Source organism: Carcharhinus amblyrhynchos, chromosome 26, assembly GCF_965287045.1.
Source record: "Carcharhinus amblyrhynchos chromosome 26, sCarAmb.v2.hapA, whole genome shotgun sequence".
Taxonomy (NCBI): Eukaryota; Metazoa; Chordata; class Chondrichthyes; order Carcharhiniformes; family Carcharhinidae; genus Carcharhinus; species Carcharhinus amblyrhynchos.
This window is the reverse complement of record NC_137349.1, coordinates 37,252,288-37,274,490: the sequence shown is the minus strand read 5'-3', so window position 1 is coordinate 37,274,490 and position 22,203 is coordinate 37,252,288. Positions and strand designations below refer to the sequence as shown.

At 45.0% G+C, this 22,203-nt stretch overlaps 1 protein-coding gene across 2 annotated transcripts in view; it reads left to right on the top strand.

Annotated features, from left to right (window-relative positions):
- Positions 1-20,697, top strand: part of LOC145358471 (procathepsin L-like) — a 42,025-nt gene extending 21,328 nt beyond the window's left edge. For both annotated transcript variants that reach the window (XM_080212552.1, XM_080212551.1), the window contains 7 exons: positions 2,015-2,156; positions 4,761-4,883; positions 7,387-7,539; positions 9,489-9,713; positions 11,069-11,234; positions 16,551-16,656; positions 19,960-20,697. In XM_080212552.1, the coding sequence (XP_080068678.1) occupies positions 2,025-2,156; positions 4,761-4,883; positions 7,387-7,539; positions 9,489-9,713; positions 11,069-11,234; positions 16,551-16,656; positions 19,960-20,059 (1,005 nt within the window). In that variant the 5' untranslated portion in view covers positions 2,015-2,024 and the 3' untranslated portion in view covers positions 20,060-20,697. The remainder of the gene's footprint in view (positions 1-2,014; positions 2,157-4,760; positions 4,884-7,386; positions 7,540-9,488; positions 9,714-11,068; positions 11,235-16,550; positions 16,657-19,959) is intronic.
- Positions 20,698-22,203: the final 1,506 nt, after the last annotated feature.

The following is a 22,203-nucleotide window of genomic DNA, read 5'->3' as shown; positions in this document are numbered from 1 at the left end:
TAGTGGGTAAAATATGTACTGATATGGAGGTGGGACCTGGATGGGATTGTGGTCAGTGCAGACTTGATGGGCTGAATGGCCTCTCTCTGTACTGTGGAGTTTCTATGATTTTTATTTCTCTGATCCCCTAATATTAGTGCCAATTTAGCGTGGCCAATCAACTTAACTCTCACACCTTTGGAATGTGGGAGGAAACCGGAGCACCCGGAGGAAACCCACGCAGACACGGGGAGAATGTGCAAACTCCACACCCGAGGGCAGAATTGAACCTGTGTCCTTGGCGCTGTGAGTGCCAACCACTGTGCCGCTGTTCTGTCCCACTAACCCTCGGGATTAGTCAGATGAATCTCTGTTGTACTCCCTCTACGACAAGTACATCCTTCCTTGGATAAGGAGATCAGATGGTACCCAATACTCCAGGTGCAATCTCACCGAGGCTTTATACAATTGCAGCAAGACGTCCTAATGCCTGTAATAAAAGCAGAAGAATTCTGCAAATACCCAGAAGGTTTGGTAGAATCTGTGGAGTTAGAAATTGTGTTAACATTCTGAGCCTGTATGAGTCTTCTGCAGAAATGGAGAATTGTGATGGTGTTTTGTGTCTAAGAAGGGGTGGGATAGATGGAGCAAAGTGGAAGGTCAGTGAAAGATGGGGAGATTGCGCAAAGATGTGCAAAATATAAGACAAAGGAAGTGTTAATGGCACTGGCAATGTGAAGGGCTCTCAAAGGCTCTGATGGTAATATAAAGGGAAGATAGACTGTGTTATTGGGAGAGCAAATTAGGGCTCCTTTCACTGATTACCATGTTGAACACCACTGGAGGAAGCAGTGAGGTTGGCAAGGGCACAGAACATACCCAGGGCAATGGACTTCAATGTTGCAGCAGGTGGTGAAGGAACCAATAAGAGATAAAACCAGCAAGATTAGATTGCCTTGTTGTACTGAGGGGGAAGGCAAGGCAACAACATGCAAGGGTTTTGATGGTGTTGGGGGGGGTCATGGAGCGGGGGGAATGCCTGACTGCAATCGGGGACACATGAGGAAAGGGTCAGTCCACAGTCAGGGGGAGGGGGGCATGAAAGGGACAATATGCCTGTGAGGGTCCGTGGGTGTGGTCAGTAACATGGGGGAGGGTCTCTGATGTCTGTGGAGGGTAGGTGGAGGTTGTGCCTGCAGAAGGAGAGCTGCTGTTTAGCTGCTTCCTGCGCACGTGCGCAGTTCGGGCCCCCAATCCGAGCTGCTGGTTTCTGGGCGATTCTGTCTCCTCCCCCTACAGGTGGGAAACGGTTTTTACTGTTTCTTTTCTCGAAGTGGATAAGATTGCAGATTTGGACTCGCCCCCCAAAAAAAGATCAGAAATTCTCCCATTTTCACGCCCATCCTCGACTTTGAATTTTTTTGTCAGATTGCCCCCAACATCTCGCCTTCTCAATCTTAAAATTGTAATTTCAATTTAAAAACCAAAAATTTGTCGATTCCAGCCTCGAATAAACTCGATGATGGAGCATCCACAATGCTGTGTAATTCCAAAGATTCACAATCCTCTGAGTGAAGAAATGTCTCCTCAACTTGTTGCTAAATGATTGGTTCTTTATCCTGACATTTTGCCCAGCAATGGGAAACAATCCCCCACACCTTTCAGAATCCTGAATATTTCAGTGAGTTGGCTCTCATTCTTCTGAACTCAAGAGAGTATTAACTCAATATACTCAACCTCTCATCAAAGGACAATTCTCTCAGTCAGGAACCAATCTAGTGAATCTTTACTGCACCATCTCCAATGCAAGACCAAAACTTTGCACGATTTGCCCGGTATAGTCTCTCCAAAGCTCTGTACAACTGTAGCAAGAGTTCTTGTACTCCAAACTCCTTGCAATAAAGTCCCTCTTTATCGATTGCGAGCAACACGATGGCTGTGAGATATCAGCTGCTTCTCATGTGAAGTGCCGTTTACAGAATAAGGAAACTATGTTACAAACAAAAGTCTCCCTGATGTGTTTTTGTCTTTTCAGCTAAGTCACCATGAAACTCCTCCTGTTTCTCAGCACTTTCCAGATCATGGTTCTGACTGTCACTGCCTCACTGTTGTTTGATCCACTGCTGACTGAAGACTGGGAGAACTGGAAGGCACATCACCAGAAACAGTACTCAGAGGTGAGGGAAGAAAGCAGCAAGCTGCCTGAGGATATGTCTGTAGATTAATTCATTTAAAAGAGTGGCAAAAACAGCTTGAATTTATATAGCACTTTTCTCGACTTCAGGATCTCTCAAAGTGCTTTGAGGCAATGCAGTATCTATGTCCTGTAATAACTCGATGACCAACTGACCCTTCTCGTCCCATTGACTGCAGTGGTTCAAGAAGACAGCTCACCATTGTCTTCTCAAGGGCAGTTAGGAAGGGATGGGTGGCACAGTGATTAGTGCTGCTGCCTCACAGCGCCAGGGAGCCAGGTTTAATCCCCGGCTTGGGTCTGCCCATTCTCTTGTGTCTGTGTGGGTTTCCTCCGGGTGCTCCAGCTTCCTCCCATAGTCCGAAAGACGGGCTGGTTAGGTGCATTGGCCGTGCTAAATTCTTCCTCAGTGTACCGGAACAGGCGCCAGAGTGTGGCGACTAGGGGATTTTCACAGTAACTTCATCGCAGTATTAATGTAAGCCTACTTGTGACAATAATAGTAACTAATAAATAACAAAATAATAAATAAATAGTGGCTCAGTGATGCCCAAATCCTGTAAATGGATAAAAAATGAAGCTATGGGAGTTCTCTCATAACTAAATATGTTATAATAAAGTGAGTGTTTGCAATCTTCAGGGATTATGGAAACTGCATCAACCCAATTGTTATAAAAATTTAACTGATTCAATAATGCCCCAAGGGAAAGAAATCTGGCCTGCGTTTGACTTTTAAAAAATTCCTCTATTGGATGTGGAGGGGTCACTGGCTGGACCAGCGTTTATTGCCCATCCCTAATTGCCCCTGAGAACATGGTGAGTTGCCTTCTTGAACTGCTGCAGTCCACGTGGTGTAGGTACACCCAGAGTGCTGCTAGGGAAGGAGTTCCAGGATTTTGATTCAGTGACAGTGAATAAAGAATGCATTTCCAAGTCAGGATGGCGAGTGGCTTGGAGGGGAAACTCCAGTTGGTGGAGTTCCCATGTGTTTGCTGCCCTTGTCCTTCTAGATCGTGGGTTTGGAAAGTGCTGCCTCAGGAGCTTTGGTGAGTCGCCGTGGTGAATCGTGTAGATGGTTCAAACGGCAGCCACTGTTCAGATCTACAATAATGTGGTTGGCACATAACTGCCCTTCAAGAAGGCGTTATAAATCACTCAGTTCAAGGGCAACTGACCTTTCAGTGATGCTCAGATCCCATATTTGGAACTTTTGTACAAACTCTGTGAGCAGTCTGACTGTTAGTCGCAACAGTAACTGATTCAAGCAGGAAACTATTGGCCAGCTTGCAGCTGTACAGCAGGAAAGAGGTTTTGTATCTGATTCAGTTCTGTAAAATGTGCAATCTCTTTCTTCCTGTGTACCATAACTAAATAATGAATGGTCCCAGCTCAAATAGTAATTACTCCCGCAACACTTGGACCCACTCTTCCCCCTCTGTCCCTTAGCGCTCCCCAGCCAGTGACCCAGGCACACAGCCCCCACGTATCTGCTAACACCCGTCCGCGAACAACCACCAGGAACCTTCTCTCCCAGTTTAACCCCACAGCCCAGAACCACAGCTGGTTGCCACTCTAGTGCAGGTTGGTGCTGAAAGGGGTGGAATGAAATGCTGGGTAGGACTCGTCTGACCAAATAATTTGTCGCTTTGAGTTGATTGCGAAAGGTTATGGCACTCGAGGAATCATCATGAGCTCAAATCCCATCATTACAGGTTAGGAAATTGAATTCGCTCCATGTAGGAATTTGTAGGTTTTACATTTTATTGGGGGAGGGAGGGTAAAAGTGTTCAACTGCTTCACTCATTCATTTCCTTCAGGGAAGGAACCTGCTACCCCTGCGCAATGCATCTTCCCATTTAGCTCAGCAAATACTCTTGGTGGCTTCAGTTATCTTTGTTTTACAGTTATCTGTCAAACTCTTACATCAGCATAAAAACATTATCTGAGTCATTCTGTTAAAGGTTATTTATTAGTAGGCTTGCATTAACACTGCAATGAAAATTCCCCAGGCGCCACACTCCGGCGCCTGTTCGCTTACACTGAGGGAGACTTTAGCCAGTGCACCTAATCAGCATGTCATTGTGGGAACATCCAGAGGAAACCCACGCAGACATGGGGAGAATGTGCAAACTCCGCACAGACAGTGACCCAAGCCAGGAATTGAACCTGGCTCCCTGGGGCACCAGTGCTAGCCACTGTGTCACCGTATCAGTTCTTTTCAGGGTCTTTCTTCCATAGTCACTGATCGCTCCTTAGCGTTTTCCAATTTACTTATTAGATCCTCAATCTGTTTCCTTGATTTTCTGCTTTCAAAGTCTGGATTTGGTCTTCCAGACTGGGCAGCTCAACTTTCATGTTCTTCAGATTGGATTGAAGTTCAAGAATTTCATTACTCTTTTCATGACTCATCTTTCGGACGGAAAGGTTAGTTTTCTCCATCGAACAAGCTTTCGATGATGAGAGTGTAATGGTTTTCACAAAGAATCTCTGCGAAAGTGACTGACTCCACTTTATTTCCACAATTATAATATTGCGCTGAAGAAAAAAAACGCTGTCTCAATTCTCTGATTTTCTAACTTCCCTTCAGACTGAAGAACGTGTTCGGAGAATGGTGTGGGAGAAAAACCTCAGGTTTATTGAATATCACAATCTGGAGCATTCGATGGGCAAACACACCTACAGTCTAAAGATGAACCAGTTTGGAGACATGGTACGTACTGAGACGGGGAAGGACTTTGATCAGACATTTTGAAATGTTAAGGTAGAGAACTTGTGGTAACAATTCTGCAGCAGGCACTGGGAGCAACAAACGAATATTGTGCACTGAGCTTATTGCTTAATATTAAAGCGTTTTAGCTTAAATAAAATATATCATCAGAATATTGGTATGAACCAAGCCCCATGTTTGCACATAGAACCCTACAGTGCAGAAAGAGGCCCTTCGGCCCATCGAGTCTGCGCTGACCACAATCCCACCCAGGCCCTACTCCCATATCCCTACATATTATACCCACTAATCCCTCTAACCTACACATCCCTGAACACTAAGGGGCAATTTCTTAGTACGGGCAATTAACCTAACCCGCACATCTTTGGACTGTGGGAGGAAACCGGAGTCCCCGGAGGAAACCCACGCAGACACGAGGAGAATGTGCAAACTCCACACAGACTGTGATCCGAGCCAGGAATCGAATCCAGGACCCTGGAGCTGTGAAGCAGCAGCGCTAACCACTGTGGTACCATGCCGCCCTACTGTTTGGATGGGGTGAATTGTGAAAATGTAAGAAATCTCAAACCTGACCCCCAACGTACCTAATGCTGAGTTTACCAGAGGGTAGAACAGGCAGGGGTGAGCAAACAGCTCACACCCAGGAGATGGGTCAGTCAGTTAAAAAATATAATGAGGTTGAGATACATGCCTCAGATTTAATCTGTCTTCCAAATTTAACCCTGGCTTTGGAATTGCCGGACTTTGGGAAACCTGGCAGTTAAAGAGAGGGGAAAAGTGCTTTATGTAAAATTTATTTGACCTTTACAGCAGTGCTTGTGGGTCAAGAGGATTCCCACTTTTTAAAACCATAAGACTTAGGAGCAGAATTAGGCCACTCGGCCCACCGATTCTGTTCCGCCATTCAATCATGGCTGATATTTTTTCTCATCCCCATTCTCCTGCCTTTTCCCCATAACCCCTGATCCCCTAATTAATCAATAACCTATCTATCTCTGTCTTAAATGACCTGGCCCCCACAGCCTTTTGTGGCAAAGAGTTCCACAGATTCCCCAGTCTCTGGCTGAGGAAATTTCACCTCATCTCTGTTTCGAAAGATCGTCCCTTTAGCCTGAGGTTGTGCCCTCTGGTTCGAGTTTTTCCTACTAGTGGAAACATCCTCTCCATGTCCACTCTGTCCAGTTTCAATAAGATCCGCTCTCATCCTTCTGAACTCCGAGTACAGACTCAGGATCCTTCATACGGTGAATGAGGGAGACAGAACCCTTCCCTCCTGTGTTTGGAGATCCCAATCCAAGATTGAAGATACCTTCCTCCTGATTGTCTAAATCTCATTAATATTTTAGCCAGATAGTAATACACCCCAATATGATAAGGGTTAGGGTTTTCTCCTCGGTATACATTCCCTCATCATCAAGGGAATAGGAGTTGGGTTCACTGAGTGACCGATACAGGAGTTTAGATAAAACAACTTAAGTTTTAAGTAAACACGCAAATTTATTACAAGAAGAAAACATGTGTGCTAGTGGTTATACAACGAGTGTAGTACATAAAGCTAAATAAATCCCATAAAGAATAGATGACTAGTTCTTATCTCTGTAGAAGAATCCAGAAATTACTTTATTTGGTTACCAATGTAAGAATTCTAAGAGTAATTAAGTGAGTGAGGGTATCCATGAAATATTAAAGTGACGTTACCTTAATCCCTGAGTGTGAGTCAATATAACAGGGGTGGCACAGTAGCACAGTGGTTAGCGCTGCTGCTTCACAGCTCCAGGGTCCTGGGTTCAATTCCTGGCTCGGGCCACTGTCTGTGCGGAGTTTGCACATTCTCCTTGTGTCTGTGTGGGTTTCCTCCGGGTGCTCTGGTTTCCTCCCACAGTCTAAAGATGTGCGGGTTTGGTTGATTGGCCGTGCTAAGAAATTGCCCCTTAGTATCCAGGGATGTGTAGGTTAGAGGGATTAGTGGGTATGATTATGTAGGGATATGGGGGTAGGGCCTGGGTGGGATTGTGTTCGGTGCAGACTCGATGGGCCGAAGGGCCTCTTTCTGCACTGTAGGGTTCTATGATTCTACCAGATCTCCCTAATGAACTTGAAGATTCGAGTTTGAGTTGAGGCACTTAGAATGAATTTTGGGATTGTATAATCATGGGTATCGCACAAAATGTTAATTTGTTCAAATTATAGACCACCCCTAATTAGTATTCTATATTTGGTGAAAGGACCAAGTGTTATAATGAGAGTGACTGTTTAATTTCTGGGAAAAAATTATTCTGAATTTAATCCTGAAGACTGGAATTTACATTACAGTCATGTTGTTCAATGTTTCTTAGTCTCAGTATTTGTCCTGCAAGATGACAAGACTGGGGGCCTTGTGTTTCACAGTATACAAAATAAGATAAATGAGCTTTGTAGCATAGATTGAAATTGCCAGGTACCATTCTGATGTTTACTCCTCACTCAAACTCTCGTCACCTTTCAGACCTTGGAGGAGTTCAATGAGCAGATGAACGGATTCCGCCTTTTAAAGCCCAGGAACTCATCCGAGCAGCTAGCTCGGATTCCGGAATCGGTTGAGATTCCACAGCATGTTGATTGGCGCAACGAGGGATATGTTACACCGGTGAAGTACCAGGTAAAAGAATTTCTTCTGAGGAGTAAGAGGGAGAACAGATTCCTTGTCAAAGCAGCTTCAGCAGCAGAGAGGCTGGAAAGGGCTTACGGTATTTAATGAATAAATTCCGATCACAAACACATTGGCTTTTGTTGCCCAAGATCTCACAGTTGGGGCCGGATTCTTGGGAAGAAGTTGGGAAGAAGCATTGAGGAGGCTGTTGTTCAGCAAATTCTGGGTGGGCAGGGGTGGGATGAAGTTGGGCTCATTGCCCAGGGAGCAGGCTCGAGGCACCAACAGAGATTGGCAGATGGTGAGGTTGGCAGGCTGTAAGGCCCACCTCCCTTTGCTGGGACCCTGTTGGAACTATAACTGTGAGGTTCTCCATGCCTCAGTCCCCCTTACCCCCTCACCCATCCCCAATGTAACACATGCCCTTTTCATGCTCCCTCATATTCCATGTCCAAAAACTTCTAACCCCTTCATAATCATCACATTCCCTCCATGCTCCACTATGTACTTCTACAGCTAAACCACTCTCCACGATGGATAGACCTCAGGAACATAATGTGGAAAGATAAGCAAAAAAGTAAACCTCTAACAATCTAATAGAACCGTCAGACAAATAAACTTCATACCCCAGAGCCATTGAAAACAACTATAAACCCTTAAGTGGTTATACATTTGTTAAGAACAATCATCTATTCAGTATCCACATCTAAGACAAATAATCCTTTAATGATCTCTTATGAATGTCAATCAACTTTATATGCCAGCTGCTGCTGATGTGGGTGGTTTCTAGCTTTTGAAATTCAGTCAAGCATTCATAATGGCGTCAGCTGTCAAAAAACTGAAATGGAAACTGAAAGAATAGAATTTGTTTTCAAATTTCAAAGCAAATGAATTCCAGGAGTGAGTAAATGTTTTCTTTTGGTTCCCCATTTGGGATCAGGGTTCACCCCTGCTTCGTGACTCCTCTGAGGTGCTGTAAACCACAACTCCTAATGCAATGCTTCCGACTCCATCAGAGATACGCAGGGGTTTGTCCACCCTTGAAACGGAGCCAGTAGGGGGCGGGAGTGTGACACGTGGGCTGGCTCTCATGTCAGCAAAAAAATGTTGGGATCAGAAATGGATATGTGAATCCCAGATTTGGGTCCTGCCCACCGTTTTCAAAGATCTCCCTTCTCGGCTCAAATTGGTGAAGATCTGGACTATAATCTTTGAAAGGATTAACTAAACCTTCTCTTCACAATTGCTTATTGTCTTTTGTTTAACAGGAGAGTTTAGAGTTTAAGGAACAAAAAAACATATAGGTTATGTGTCCAAGATGTTATCCTCATATGAAATTGTCCCCAGTGGCAAATGCCATTTTCTTCTTAGGAATCTCCCAATACGGAGGCCTTAACTCCTAATATTGAGAGTTTCAAAGCGGGTTTCAGCAGTATCAGTCAAATGATATTTAAACTTTGCAGATTTTGGAATAAAACTGAAACATCCAAATCGTTTAGCTCCTGGCATGACAGGTCTGTCATACGGGGAGAGACTAAGTTGATTAGGTTTAGATTCACTGGAGATTAGAAGAATGAGAGGGGATCTCATAGAAACTTATAGAATTTTTACAGGGTAGATTCAGAAAGAATGATCCCAATGGTGGGGGGAGTCCAGAACTAGGGGTCATAGTTTGAAGATAAGGAGTAAAGCTTTTAGGATTGAGGTGAGGAGAAATTTCTTCACCCAGAGGGTGGAGTTCACTACCACAGGAAGTAGTTGAGACCAAAACCTTGTGTGATTTCAAGAAGAGATTATATATAGCTTTTGGGTCAAGGGATATGAGGGGGGGAAAGGGTGATCAGGATATTGAATTTGATGATCAGCCATGATCAAAATGAATGGTTGGAAGTGCTGAATGGCCGACTCCGCTTTCTGTTTTCGATGTATGTCCTGGGACTGTGATTGTGTGTTTTCAGGGCTCCTGCGGCTCATGTTGGGCCTTCAGTTCAACTGGAGCGCTGGAGGGACAGACCTTCAAAAAGACGGGAAAACTCATCTCACTGAGCGAACAGAATTTGGTGGATTGTTCGGGACCGCAGGGAAATGAGGGCTGTGGTGGCGGGTGGATGGAAAATGCCTTCCTGTACGTACATGATAACGATGGGATTGATTCCGAGGCTGGGTATCCCTACACTGGCAACGTCAGTAACTTATTTCTATTTGTCTTTGGTAGATTAATCAGGATATTCTTCCAATGATACTCCCATGTTGTACATTGTCAGTATTTCCAGCAAATCTCTGTAAGAATCTTGGTGTTGCTGTGGTCAGGTGCTGCCCTTTAACCCCTGTGACCATTGGTCAAACCCAGTCGAGCCAGTGTACTGGTCGTGTCCTGTTCCTGATGAGGGAAAAGGTTTAATCAGTCACTCGGTCAGTCCTGTCGCCTATTTTTAAATCTAGCCCTGACAATGTGACAGTCTCTCTAATGTATCATATTAAGGGTTTGTGAGAGGAAAGAGAAGGACCGGGATCTTGGAATAGTGCATCCAAAGTGCTTTGCGACCAGTTTTATAGCCACGAGTTGGCAAATTAGCTCAATGTCCATGAACAATTGGTGGAACTGCAATCCTGCTTCAACCTTGCAACTGCAATCAGCTTGGATAGACAGGTTACACCTTCCCGGGTATATGTGATTTATAAACTCAGTGAGCTTCATTGATGTTTTCTCAAAAAGATTGCAAGAATAGAAATGTGGCCCTGATCTTGTAATATCCATTTGGTTTGTCTAGCAGGCAATATTACAGAAACTGCCCTAACTTTTCATCGAATTCATACAATCCCGACAGTGCTGAAAAAGGCCATTTGGCCGATCAAGTCAGCACTAATTCTCCGACAGAGCACCTTTGCCCAGGGTTTATCCCTGCTAATCCCTCTAACCTACACACCTTGGGATACTAAGGGGCAATTTAGCATGGCCAACCCATCTAACCTGCACATAGAACCATACAGCACAGAAAGAGGCCCTTCGGCCCATCGAGTCTGCACTGACCACTATCCCACCCAGGCCCTACCCCCACATCCCTACATATTATACCCACTAATCCCTCTAACCTATGCATCCCTGGACACTAAGGGGCAATCTCTTAGCATGGCCAATCAACCTAACCCACACATCTTTGGACTCTGGGAGGAAACCAGAGCACCCAGAGGAAACCCATGCAGGCACGATAAGAATGTGCAAACTCCACACAGACAGACACGCTAGACCAGAACTGAACCCGGGTCCCTGGCGCTGTGAGTCAGCAGTGCCACCGTGCCACCCTGGCATCTAATTTGTTCTTAACACTGATGCTATCAGTGTTCTGGTGAGTGTGAGATTGCCCTGGACAGGTGTACAGTCCAGAGGGAAATTAAACTGGAATAGTTCACTTTGCCATTTGAATTTAATTGCATGTAAGTTCTGTTGTGAATTACTGAGTTTGTAGAATAAGTTAACTGGCATTTCTTTTTGATGGGATATTGACGACATTAAGGTTCATGTTTTGTTTTTAAACAGGATGATCCCTGTAATTATAAGGCTCAGTACAAAGCCACCAACTGCATCAATTACTTTTTCGTTACTAAAGGCAGTGAAAAGGCTTTGGCTCGAGCAGTTGCCAAGATTGGACCCGTATCTGTCGCTATCGATGCCAGTCATCAATCATTTCAGTTCTACCATTCAGGTAATTCACACACGGCAGAATTCACAGAGGGAGGTTTCTATATCCGGATGAATGGCTTATCCCTGTGCACTTCTGGGAATTTATGGTCTACCCAGAGACTTGTGACCAAAGTGAGTGAGGAGGCTGTTGGAGATTTATTGAATGATGTAGCACGGAAGGAAGTGATTTAACCAACTGTGCCTGATGTGATTATGTTCCAAGTACTAAATATAATGCACTATGTTGACTCTGCTCTGACCTCATTGTGGGGTATGGGATCAGAGTGTTTCAATTACTCCATATTAGCAGCCCCACCCCGCCATACCCCATTGAGGTATACAGCACAGAGAAAGGCCCTTCAGCCCAACACATCTGGACCAGTCAAAGACAAACATCCTGACTATTCTAATCCTATTTTCCAGCACTTGGTCTATAGCCTTGTATGCCTTGGCATCACAAGTGCACATCTAAATACTTCTTTAATGTTATGAGGGTCTCTGCCTCCACCACCCGTTCAGACAGTGAGTTCCAGACTCCCTCTGGGTGAACAAGGTTTTCCTCACATCTCCTCTAAACCTCCCGCCCCTTACCTTAAATCTCTGCCCCCTCGACATTGATCCCTCCAGTGGGGGTGGGGAAAGGTTTCTTCTTGTCTACTCTAGCGATTTCCCTCATAATTTTATACATCTTAATCATGTCCCCCCTCAGCCCCCTGCGCTCAAGGAAAATAACCCAGTTCACCCACTCACCATAACTCAAACTCTCCAGCTCAGGCAATATCCTGGTAAATCTGCACCCTTTCCAATGCTATCACATCACTCCTATAATGTGGATTCCAGAACTGCACACAATGCTCTAGCTGTGGCCTAGCCAACATTTTATATAGTTCCAGCATAACCTCCCTGCTCTTAAACACTGCACTTCAGCTAATAAAGGCAAGGATGCTTTCTTAACCACTTTATTCACCTGTCCTGCTACCTTAAGGGACCGCTGTGCATGCACACAAAGATCCCTCTGACCCTTGGTGCTTCCCAGGGTCCTGCAGTTCATCAGGTATTCCCTTTACTTCTTTGTCCTGTCCAAATGCATCACATCACACTGATTCGGACTGAATTCCATTTGCCACTGATCAGCCTATCTGACCAGCCCGTCTATATCTCCCTATAACCTAAGGCAATCCTCCTCACTATTTAACACCCTACCAATTTTCATATCATCCACAAACCATTTTGCACATAGTGCGAATGATCTGGAATCAGGATAGTGGCGGAAGAAGAGATGATTAATGATCTTAATTGGAGAACTCCTTGAGGGAATTAAACTTGTAGAGCTATGGGAATAATTGGCTGTTGTACAAAGAGTTGGCATGGAGATTCGGAGCTGCAATAACTCTCTGACTTCCTCAACATATTTAAATTGTGTGTCTGGGAGCCTGAATTAAATTCATTGATTCTTGTGTGTGTTTATTTGGGATGGAGAAACTGTTCAGTGAAAGGGAGGCGGGAGCTGTTGGCCTACTGGGTAACTGCCTTTTCCAGCACTCCTTGTGGGTCAAGAGGAGCAGGAGAGCCTCCGATTTCCCTCTTCCTGATTGCTGACCTTTCCCCTCCGGTCAAAAAATTCTTTCCCACTCTTCCCTCGGCCTTGTTTCCCATCGATGCACCTCGCTGTGATTATCAATCCCCCTCTCAGCGAAGCCTCCCAAATCTCTCACCATCCTTCCTGGAACCATTTAAATCCCTCCAATTAGGTCCTACCACATTACTGACACAAATGTGAACCGCAACAAAGGTAAGTTATCCCCTCTCATTCTTCTCCACCTGTCTATAACCTCGACAAGGACGTTGCTGTGAGAGTTGCCTAGTGCTTCACGTCGTTAGTGTACGCTTAAACTGGACCAATTGACGGGCAACACAACAGCTCAGTGACTATCACTGTCGGCTGTGCAGTTACAGGGACCCGGGTCGGATCTCCGGCTTGGATCAATGTCTGTGGGAGTTTGCACATTCTCCCCGTGCTTGCGTGGGTTTTTTCTGGGTGCTCCGGTTTCCTCCCATATCCTGAAAACGTGCTTTTTAGGCTGATTGGTGTCAATAAATTGCCTCCCTTAATCTGGCGCACATATAATTCCCTAAATTTGCACCCCTTTATTGTGGGGTCCACGAGAGGTAGACAAAAGCGTCGTCGGTCGACGAAAGACTTGAATGAGGCACTCACTGAGTTAAAATGGGCAGCGTGGGCTTGTAGGGCCAAAGGGCCTGTTTCCTGTGCTGTTCTTTGTTCCTCATTAACCGTCATTCACCCAGGAGTGCCGCACACTAATCAGCGTCAAATGATTGCCATCAATAACCTCTCTGTACCTTCAATCCTCCAATCATCTTTCCTTGACTCCTTCCTTCGTCTCAGCTCCGTGCTGCCTTTCCACAACATCATCCTAAAGCACGTTGTCAGTTTCCACATGTATGTTGACAACACCCAGTTCTAACTCACCCTCTCTCTCTCTCTACTGAACCCTGCACAGTCTTGTAATTATCAGGCTGTTTAACATCCTGTGCTGAGTATAGCAGCTGAATATTGGCAGTCTGAAATGTTCCGGCCACAATCTTGGTTCTGAGACTGAGTCAGACTGTTCACCACTTTGATGTCAGGTTTGACCCTGACACGATCTTCACATCAACCCCAATAAGACTCCTTCTTTCTATTTCTGAAACATTGCAGAACTCTTTCCCTTGCAGGGCGGTGGCACTTTGGTTCGCATTATTGCCTCACAGCGCAAGGGGCCCAGGTTCAACTCTCGGCTTGGGTCACTGCCTGCGTGAAGTTTGCACGTTCTCCCCATGTCTGTGTATGTTTCCTCTGAGTGCTCCTTAGGGTGGTTGGCTATGGTAAATGTGCAGGGTTATGGGGATAGGACAGAGGGGAGGGTCTGGGTGGGATAGTCGGAGAAGACCCAGTGGGCCGAATGGCCTCTTTCTGCACTGTAGGGATTCTATAGCTCAATGGACTCTGCCTCATTTTCCCTCATCTCCTGCTGAAACCCTCATTCCTGCCTTTATTATCACTAGACTTGATTATTCCAACACATTCCCTGTTGGCTCCAAGTCACATTCACCTGTTTTCATTGGCCTATATTAGCTCTCAGCTAAACAATGCCTTTTGATTTGATTTTGATTTTAGAGTTCCCATCTTTGTTTTCAAATCCTTCCCATTTTCTTTCCTCCGTGATCTGCTCCAGTCCCACACGCTTCCACGATATCTGAGATACTCTGGAGCATTCCCAGTGTGGACACGCTAGCTTTAGGAATCAGTTGTTGTGAAGATTGGTCGATTGCCTATCCCCTGAAAAGGAGACAGAGAAGTTGAAGGGAAGAGTGGAAATTGGGAGGAAGTTGCACAAAGATTTAGAAACGTATAAAATTCTAACAGGACGAGACAGGGTAGATGCAGGAAAGATGTTCCTGATGGTGGGTGGGGTCCAGAACCAGGGGTCACAGTCTGAGGATTCGGGGTAGACCATTTAGGATGGAGATGAGGAGACATTTCTTCACCCAAAGAGTGATGAGCCTGTGGAATTCATTACCATAAGAAGTAGTTGATGCCAAAACATTGAACATATTCAAGAGGAGGCTGGATATAGGGGCGAATGGGATCAACGATAATGGGGTGAAAGCAGGATTAGGCTATTGAGTTGGTCGATCGGCGTGATCATGATGAATGGCAGAACAGGCTCAAAAGGGCCGAATGGCCTCTTAATCTTAGCTTCTATGTTTCTATGATTTCCAGTTTGGTGTGAGAGCAGGAAATGGAACTGATAAAGTCATCACTGACCTGAAGAAAGAAGTGAGGGGGCCAAAGTAAAATGTTCCCCATGCCCATTAAAAGGCAGAACTAGCTAGAACACATTTGGGTTCCCATAGAAACAACCTTTTATCCAAAAGAAATGAGTGGAGTTGTTGTGAAAACGAGTTCAGCCAGATGGAGTAGGTGACAATGGCTGGAGACCGAACGTGGGACCTTACACACACTGGAGTTGAAAACTGCCCTTCACAGTTCCTCCCACTCAGTTAGTCCAGAAATGTCTCATTGTAACTTGATGCTCCGTTTTACATCGCTCACAGTGCTGCCACTCTTTGTGCTATCATCAAACTTGAGTACACGACTCTCTATTACGTTGAGTCATTACCTCCGGAGACCTTATTGCTGTTTAGATGTCACATTGATGTTGCGTGTTTTTCCGTAAACACGTTGTCATCTTCTATACAAAACCACGCATTGATCCAAAGACCAGAGGCCCAGATATCAGACAAGATCTTTCCTAAAGCCAAAGCGGCCAATGCTTGGCTGCTAATTTTCTGGGTGAGCGTTGCTACTGGTTCCAGCTGCTGCTGTTGATGTAATACTCCACAGAAAGTGAGACAGAAAGATTGAAGAACTATAGTTGATTTGGCCCAGCACAAACTCCACTAGTCACCTCCACTGCTGTCTGGGGAAATGAATTCCAGACTAATGACCCTTCGGGAGATAAAACTTCTCCTCATCTCGGTCTCATTCTAAAACTGTGTCCCCTGGTTCTAGTCTCTTACCCTATCAAACCCCATGGATCTTACATATTTCAATAAGATCACCTCTCATTCTTCCAAACTCCAGTGGGTAGAGGTTTAACTTGCTCAATCTTTCTGTAGAAGGTAAGCCCTTCATCCCAGGAATGAGCTGACTGAACTTCTCTGAAGTGTTTCTAAAGCAATTTTATATTTTTTCAAGTAAGGAGACAAAAACTGTTCACAGTATTCCAGATGTGGTCTCTCCAAGGCCCTGTACAGCTGCAGTGAAATTTCCATACTCTGTTTCCCTTGAAATAAACTCCAGCATTCCATTTGCCTTTCTAATCATTTGCTCTATAATGAACTTTTTTTTGATTTGTGCACCAGGACATCCAGATCCTTCTGTACCACAAACTTCTCTCTCTCCATATTTCCACTGTTTTTCTATTCTTCCTGCCAAAATGGACAAGTTCACAATTTCCCCACAGTATATCCATCATTCAAAAGAAAATGGCAGTGCAGTGCACCCCTTGATCCTGTGCTGAGACATTACTCCGGATCACGTGCTTGAGTCTCTGGCATGGGACTTGAGCACACACTTTTGGACTTTGAGGCGAGCGTATCACCAGCTAAGCCACGATGAACATGTGATGCATTGAGACGGACCTTTTAAAAATGTATCCGTAGCAAAAAAACTTTTTTTACAAACTTTATTTGGTAAATTTCAGTTGATACTAGGATTGAAGGGTTCTGATCTCTGATGTTTTATTGAGGATAGCATTGTATTGTTCCGCAGGTATTTACTACGAACCCAATTGCCTACCTTATATTATGAGTCATGCAGTGTTGGTCGTTGGATATGGAAGTACATCTGGCTCAAACTACTGGATTGTTAAAAACAGGTATGTTGCCCACATCACATATTTAATTATATAGGCTTTAACATCTCTTGTCTGTGTGAAACACGAGGTCAGTATTGCTCCCTCTCAGGAAACATTAATTGTTTGCCTCAGAGAGAAGGCAGCTGGTATGGGAGATGGATACTTACAGGGGTGTTCTATGAATGACTTTCAGGCTTATTGTTCGAGGGTGAAGTTGGGAGAGTGTGGACAGAGTTTGACTCTGTATCTGACAAGTGCTACATTTGATCAGGAATGTTTAATGTTGGATGCAAGGTAACAAGGATCTGGAGGCAGATATCTTTCAGCTTGATGGGTTTATACACTCACACAGTACCTCACTGGAATGTGGAAGTGAAAGAGAAGATTAGAATTGTCTGGTTCTGAATGCCACAAAGCCCGTTCACCTCTAGGCCTTTGAATTCAGCCCAGAGACACGCACTTGAAAATCTCTGATGTAAGTGGGTGCAGGACTTGTGAAATTGGCATTCGTTTCACTTCCTTAATGTGGCGAATGCCTGACAGAAGTAAAATTGCAGAAGATGTAGAAAAAGAAACTGGAGAAATGATGAAATCAGTTGCCTTCCAGGACATTGGCAGAGTTACGACATTGGAAGAAGATTTGGAGAGTGTTCCAGCATGTGAGGCTAAGATGTTTAAGCTGAAAGTGGAGCAGAGAAGAGAGGGTTGTAAAGGGGGCAGATTCAAACACGGTGGGTATTTGACAGCATAAACCACTGAGGGAGATAGAGAGGGAGGGAGAATGGAGAGGACACAGAGGGAGAGAGAACAGGTGAGATCATGGAGGGACAGAGAGTGGGGAGGATACAGAGAGAGGAAGAGTGCAGATGACAGAGAGGGATGGAGAACTCGGGAGGACAGAGAGGTACAGAGAGCGGGGAGAGTACAGAGAGAGAGGACAACAGAGGGAGGGAGAGTGAGAGGACAGACGAAGGGAGAGTGGGAGGAGGATAGAAGGAGGGAGAGTGGGAGCAGGACAGAGGGGAGGAGGACAGAAGGGGAAGGAGAGTTGGAGGAGGACATAGAGGGAGGGAGATTGGTGGGGGCACAGAGGGAGGGAGATTTGAGGCCTTTAAAGAACTGTAGACCAAGACCAGACCATGGGATAAGATGTTTAGGGAAGACACACCAATGGGAGATTGCTGAGAATCAATGTAACTGAGAAACAGGATCATTGAGGTTCTTCTGTCTTGGTGTTACGTTGGAGAAAGTGCTTACTCATCCATTACTTCAGCCTAGATAATCAATCTGACAGCAAAATGGTGCCGATAAAGTTCAGCACCATCAGCAATCAGATGGAAGCTAGGTCCATCATGAAGAGGTAGTGTGTAGATGAGGAAAAAGAGTAACCAGGTAAAGGAGCCTTTCAAACCAACAATGAAACATGGGATATATGACACAGAAACTAATCTATGCAGGGTTCATGCTCCACTCGAGTCTCCTTCCATCTTTCCTTGTCACATCTGCCATTGTAATCCTCTATTTCCTTTCCCCTCATAGGATTGATTAGTTTCCCCTTAAACACTAGATATTTTAACCACTTGTTGAGGTAACGAATTCCACATTCTCATCACTCTGAAGAGATCTCTTGGTGACATGCTGATATTTTTGTGCTCCAGTTATATCCTTCCCCCCCAAGGCACCCAGTAGGCATGCCAGCAAATCCACTGTGGGAGAGACACTGGTATAGCCCATAGAACTGTGTTGCCATGGTGATGATCGGCAGAGGACAGATCTTGGAGGGGCCGGTCCTTGAGGAAGATGAGGAGAGATGGAACACCACGTCACAGTGATGACTGCACTGACTGTGACCAGCTTACCTCCCTAGGTGATCTTAAATTCACAAAACTGCCTTTTTATATAAAAAGTTGTACTCTCTCCTTAAAGTTACAAAGCCAAGGCTCAGAGTGGACCGGGCAAAATCCGAATCCATTCCTCACTTGCTCCAAAAACTAAATTTAAATTCCAATTGCATCCAGTTCAAGGTCCCCACAGGTGGGATTTACAAGGTCCAAGCTGACAAGATAAAACATTCCACCCCATCTTGGATATGAACTGACTCTTGATCTTAGCCAAAAGGTCACAAAACTGCCTCTAATTTACTCAGATCACCCAAAAGCACACTTGTTGTGAAAAATTCCACGATTATAATTTTGGCAGCGCAGTGGTTAGCACAGCTGCCTTACAGTGTCAGGGATCTGGATTCGATTCTGGCCTCGGGTGGCTGTCTGTGTGGAGTTTGCACATTCTCCCCGCATCTGCGTGGACTTCCTCCCACAGTCCAAAACGTGTAGGTAAACGGATTAGCCATGGTAGATGTGCGGGGGTGGGGGTGGTTACAGGGATAGAGCGAGGTGAGTGTTTGAGCCTCTAGGTTGCAGTTCAGTAAAGGAGACAAGACAACTTCTTCATAAACTATGTTTATTTCCTTGATAGGGGCAGGCTGAAGGGCTCAAGGGGCTAGATGGCCCAATCCTGCTCCTATTTCTTATGTTGATCCAGCTCCACATATAATTCTCCACCAACACCTAGTGCCATCTGCAGCCCCTTTATATATCAGCGACTTCTACTGTATACTTGACATAAAATTAATGGAGGCATGACATTCATTGTGTGCGTGTGAGTTTTATAAAACTGTTTTTGAATTCTTTCATCCAGAGAACATTTAGAGATGGGAAAGGGACTGTTTGGATTAGAGGCAAAGAACTTTGGGAATTCTCTCAACCAGAGTTGCCAGCCAGAATGATAAACCGTGAGGGTAAATGGGACAGTGCTGATAAGGTGAAGCTTAGGGGGAGTAAGACACAAATGATGCACTGACCTTAGCAGCATTTACTTCAATCATTTCAGTCACAAATATTTGATTTAATTTATTATTGTCACATTTATTATTGTATTGGGATACAGTGAAAACTGTTGTTTCTTGCGCGCTATACAGACATAGAGTACATCGGGGAGAAGGAAAGGAGAGGCTGCAGAATATAGTGTTGCAGTGACAGATAGGGTATAGAGAAAGATTAGCTCAATATAAGATAGGCGCATTCAAAAGTCTGATGGCAGCAGGGAAGAAGTTGTTCTTGAGTCGGTTGGTAAGTATTTTCCGAATTTTTCCTGATGGAAGAAGGTGGAGAAGAGCGTGAGGCCCTTGATTATGCTGGCTGATTTTCGGAGGCAGCGGGAAGTGTAGACGGAGTCAGTGACTGGTTTGCGTGACGCACTGGGCTACGTTCACAACCTTTAGTAGTTTATCACACAATTAATGGTTTCTTTTTAAATCTTTTCCAGCTATGGTGTTGGATGGGGAGATAAGGGCTACATTTTAATGTCCAGAGGCAGGCAAAACAACTGCGGAATTGCAACACATGCCGTCTATCCAGAGGTTTGAAGATTTTTTGAACAGAGTCCGAGAACGTGAAGACTTCTGAGGTCGTGCCTTTCCTGGTGCATGTGTTATTACTGCTGCTTTGCACTACTGCCTTTCCAAGAAATCGCTACTCATCACTTCCTTTGTTGATATTAATGTAAATTGTTTCATCCTGGGACTGCACTTATATTGATAAATAGTTTGAGCGATTTAACATGCTTTAGTTGATTGATATTGGTATGCTGAATGGTGCTTGTTAATCATAGACTCTGATCGACTTATTTCAAACCCAGGACACTGTCCTGCTGGCTCAGACTTCATTCTCTGTCCTCGTTTGAAATCTTGTTCCAAAGACAGAAGAGTGAGGCCAGGTTAACTTGCAGGCCACTAGCACTTAGTTCTGCTGTTGAGAATCAAATAAATCAGTTGGACTTAAAGCCGGTGTTGTCAGACTGCTGACTGTGTTTACCCCAGTCCAACGCTGGCACCTCCACATCGAGAATGTCAAACAGATATTCTCAATGTAAGTCAACCAATAAGTGCCAAATTCTTAACATAGGGGTAATAAAAGGGAATAATTATGAAGAAGTCTTCCTCGATTGGTGCAGTGTCTTATATTTTATACTTACAAATAAAACAAACAAATCAGGTGAAGAGAACTTTGATTTCATTTCTTGCATTTATTTTATCAGATGGTAAGGTATCCATTTCTGAATTCAGGCGCTACTCCGCAGAGTGGAACACAGTACTCTGAAACTGCGCTGGCGCTGACCACTGGTGGGCAATGCCAGGGGGGAGCTATTGGGTCTTCCCTGGGGAGGTGGCGGGGGGAGGTAGGGAGAATGGTGTCCATGGCGGGGGGAGGAGGGAGGGTGGGGTGAGGTTCTGTGTTTGGGAGGGATTCTGTGGTTTGGGTGTTTATTATCTTTTTGCCATCGGGACGCCCTTTACCAAGAGCTGAGGTTGCTGCCCTCCCCCATCAGTGTGGCATGGAGACACAGCGCGACATTATGAGACCTGCCTCCTTGATTTAGTTTGAACATATGTCAAAAAAACAGCGGGAAAAGCTGGTGTTGCAGCCGGGGGCTACTCGGCGCTTTTCCTGACTGAGCTGGGGTGTTATCAAAACATGAGAACGTTCCACCTCTTGGGTTTTACATCGGAGGCCAGATTGGGAGGCCTCCTCAGATCACAGCAGTGAGGTGAAGACAGGCCTGGAGTAAGTGGGCCTTAAAATGTGCAGGTTTTTCTTAAACCTCAGGCGTTCGGCCATAGAGTTTGCAGCTTGACTCTCCTTTTTCTCAGAGCTAGGGTGCCGATGTGTCTGAGACCACCTAATAGCCCCAGCGTTTTAGATACAGGCCTTCTCTAGACCAGCAGGGGAAGAGGGAGGCTCAATAAATCAACCTTTCTGTCTGGCTTCATGTACCAGGTTCAGCCACTGAAGGAAGAGGCCCAAGAAATAGTGGATGCATTGATGGTCATCTTCCAGTATTCCATAGACTTCGGAGCAGTTCCTATGGATTGGAGGATAGCTAATGTAGCCCCGCTATTTAAAAAGAGAGTAGAGGAAAAAATAGGGAATTCAGTAAGCCTGACGATGGTAGTGGGGAGAATTCCAGAACTCATTATCAAAGATTTTATCGCAAAACAGTGGCACAATCAGACATAGTCAGTATGGATTTATGAAAGGAGAATCATGCTTGACAAATCTACTGGAATTCTTTGAGGATACAGCTCGTAAAGTTGATGAGGGGGAGCCAGTGGATGTGGACTTTCAGAGGCTTTCGACACAGTCTCACATAAGAGATTAGTGTGCAAAATTAAAGTGCACGGGGATCGGGGTTAATGGATTGGGATGGAAAGGAAACTGGTGGACAGACAGGAAACAAAGAGTCGGAATAAAGAGTTGGAATTTTCCGACCAGTGGGGTACCGCGGGGATCAGTGCTGGGACCACTACTCACAATATATGTTAATGACTTATGAGGGAACTAAATATAATATCTCCAAACTTATAGGTGACACAAAACTCGGGGGGGGGGGTGGCTGTGAGGAGGATGCGGAGACGGTTCAGTGTGATTTGGACAGATTGAGTGAGTGGGTAAACGCATGGTAGATGGGATATAATGTGGATAAGCGTGAGGCTATCCACTTTGGTAACAA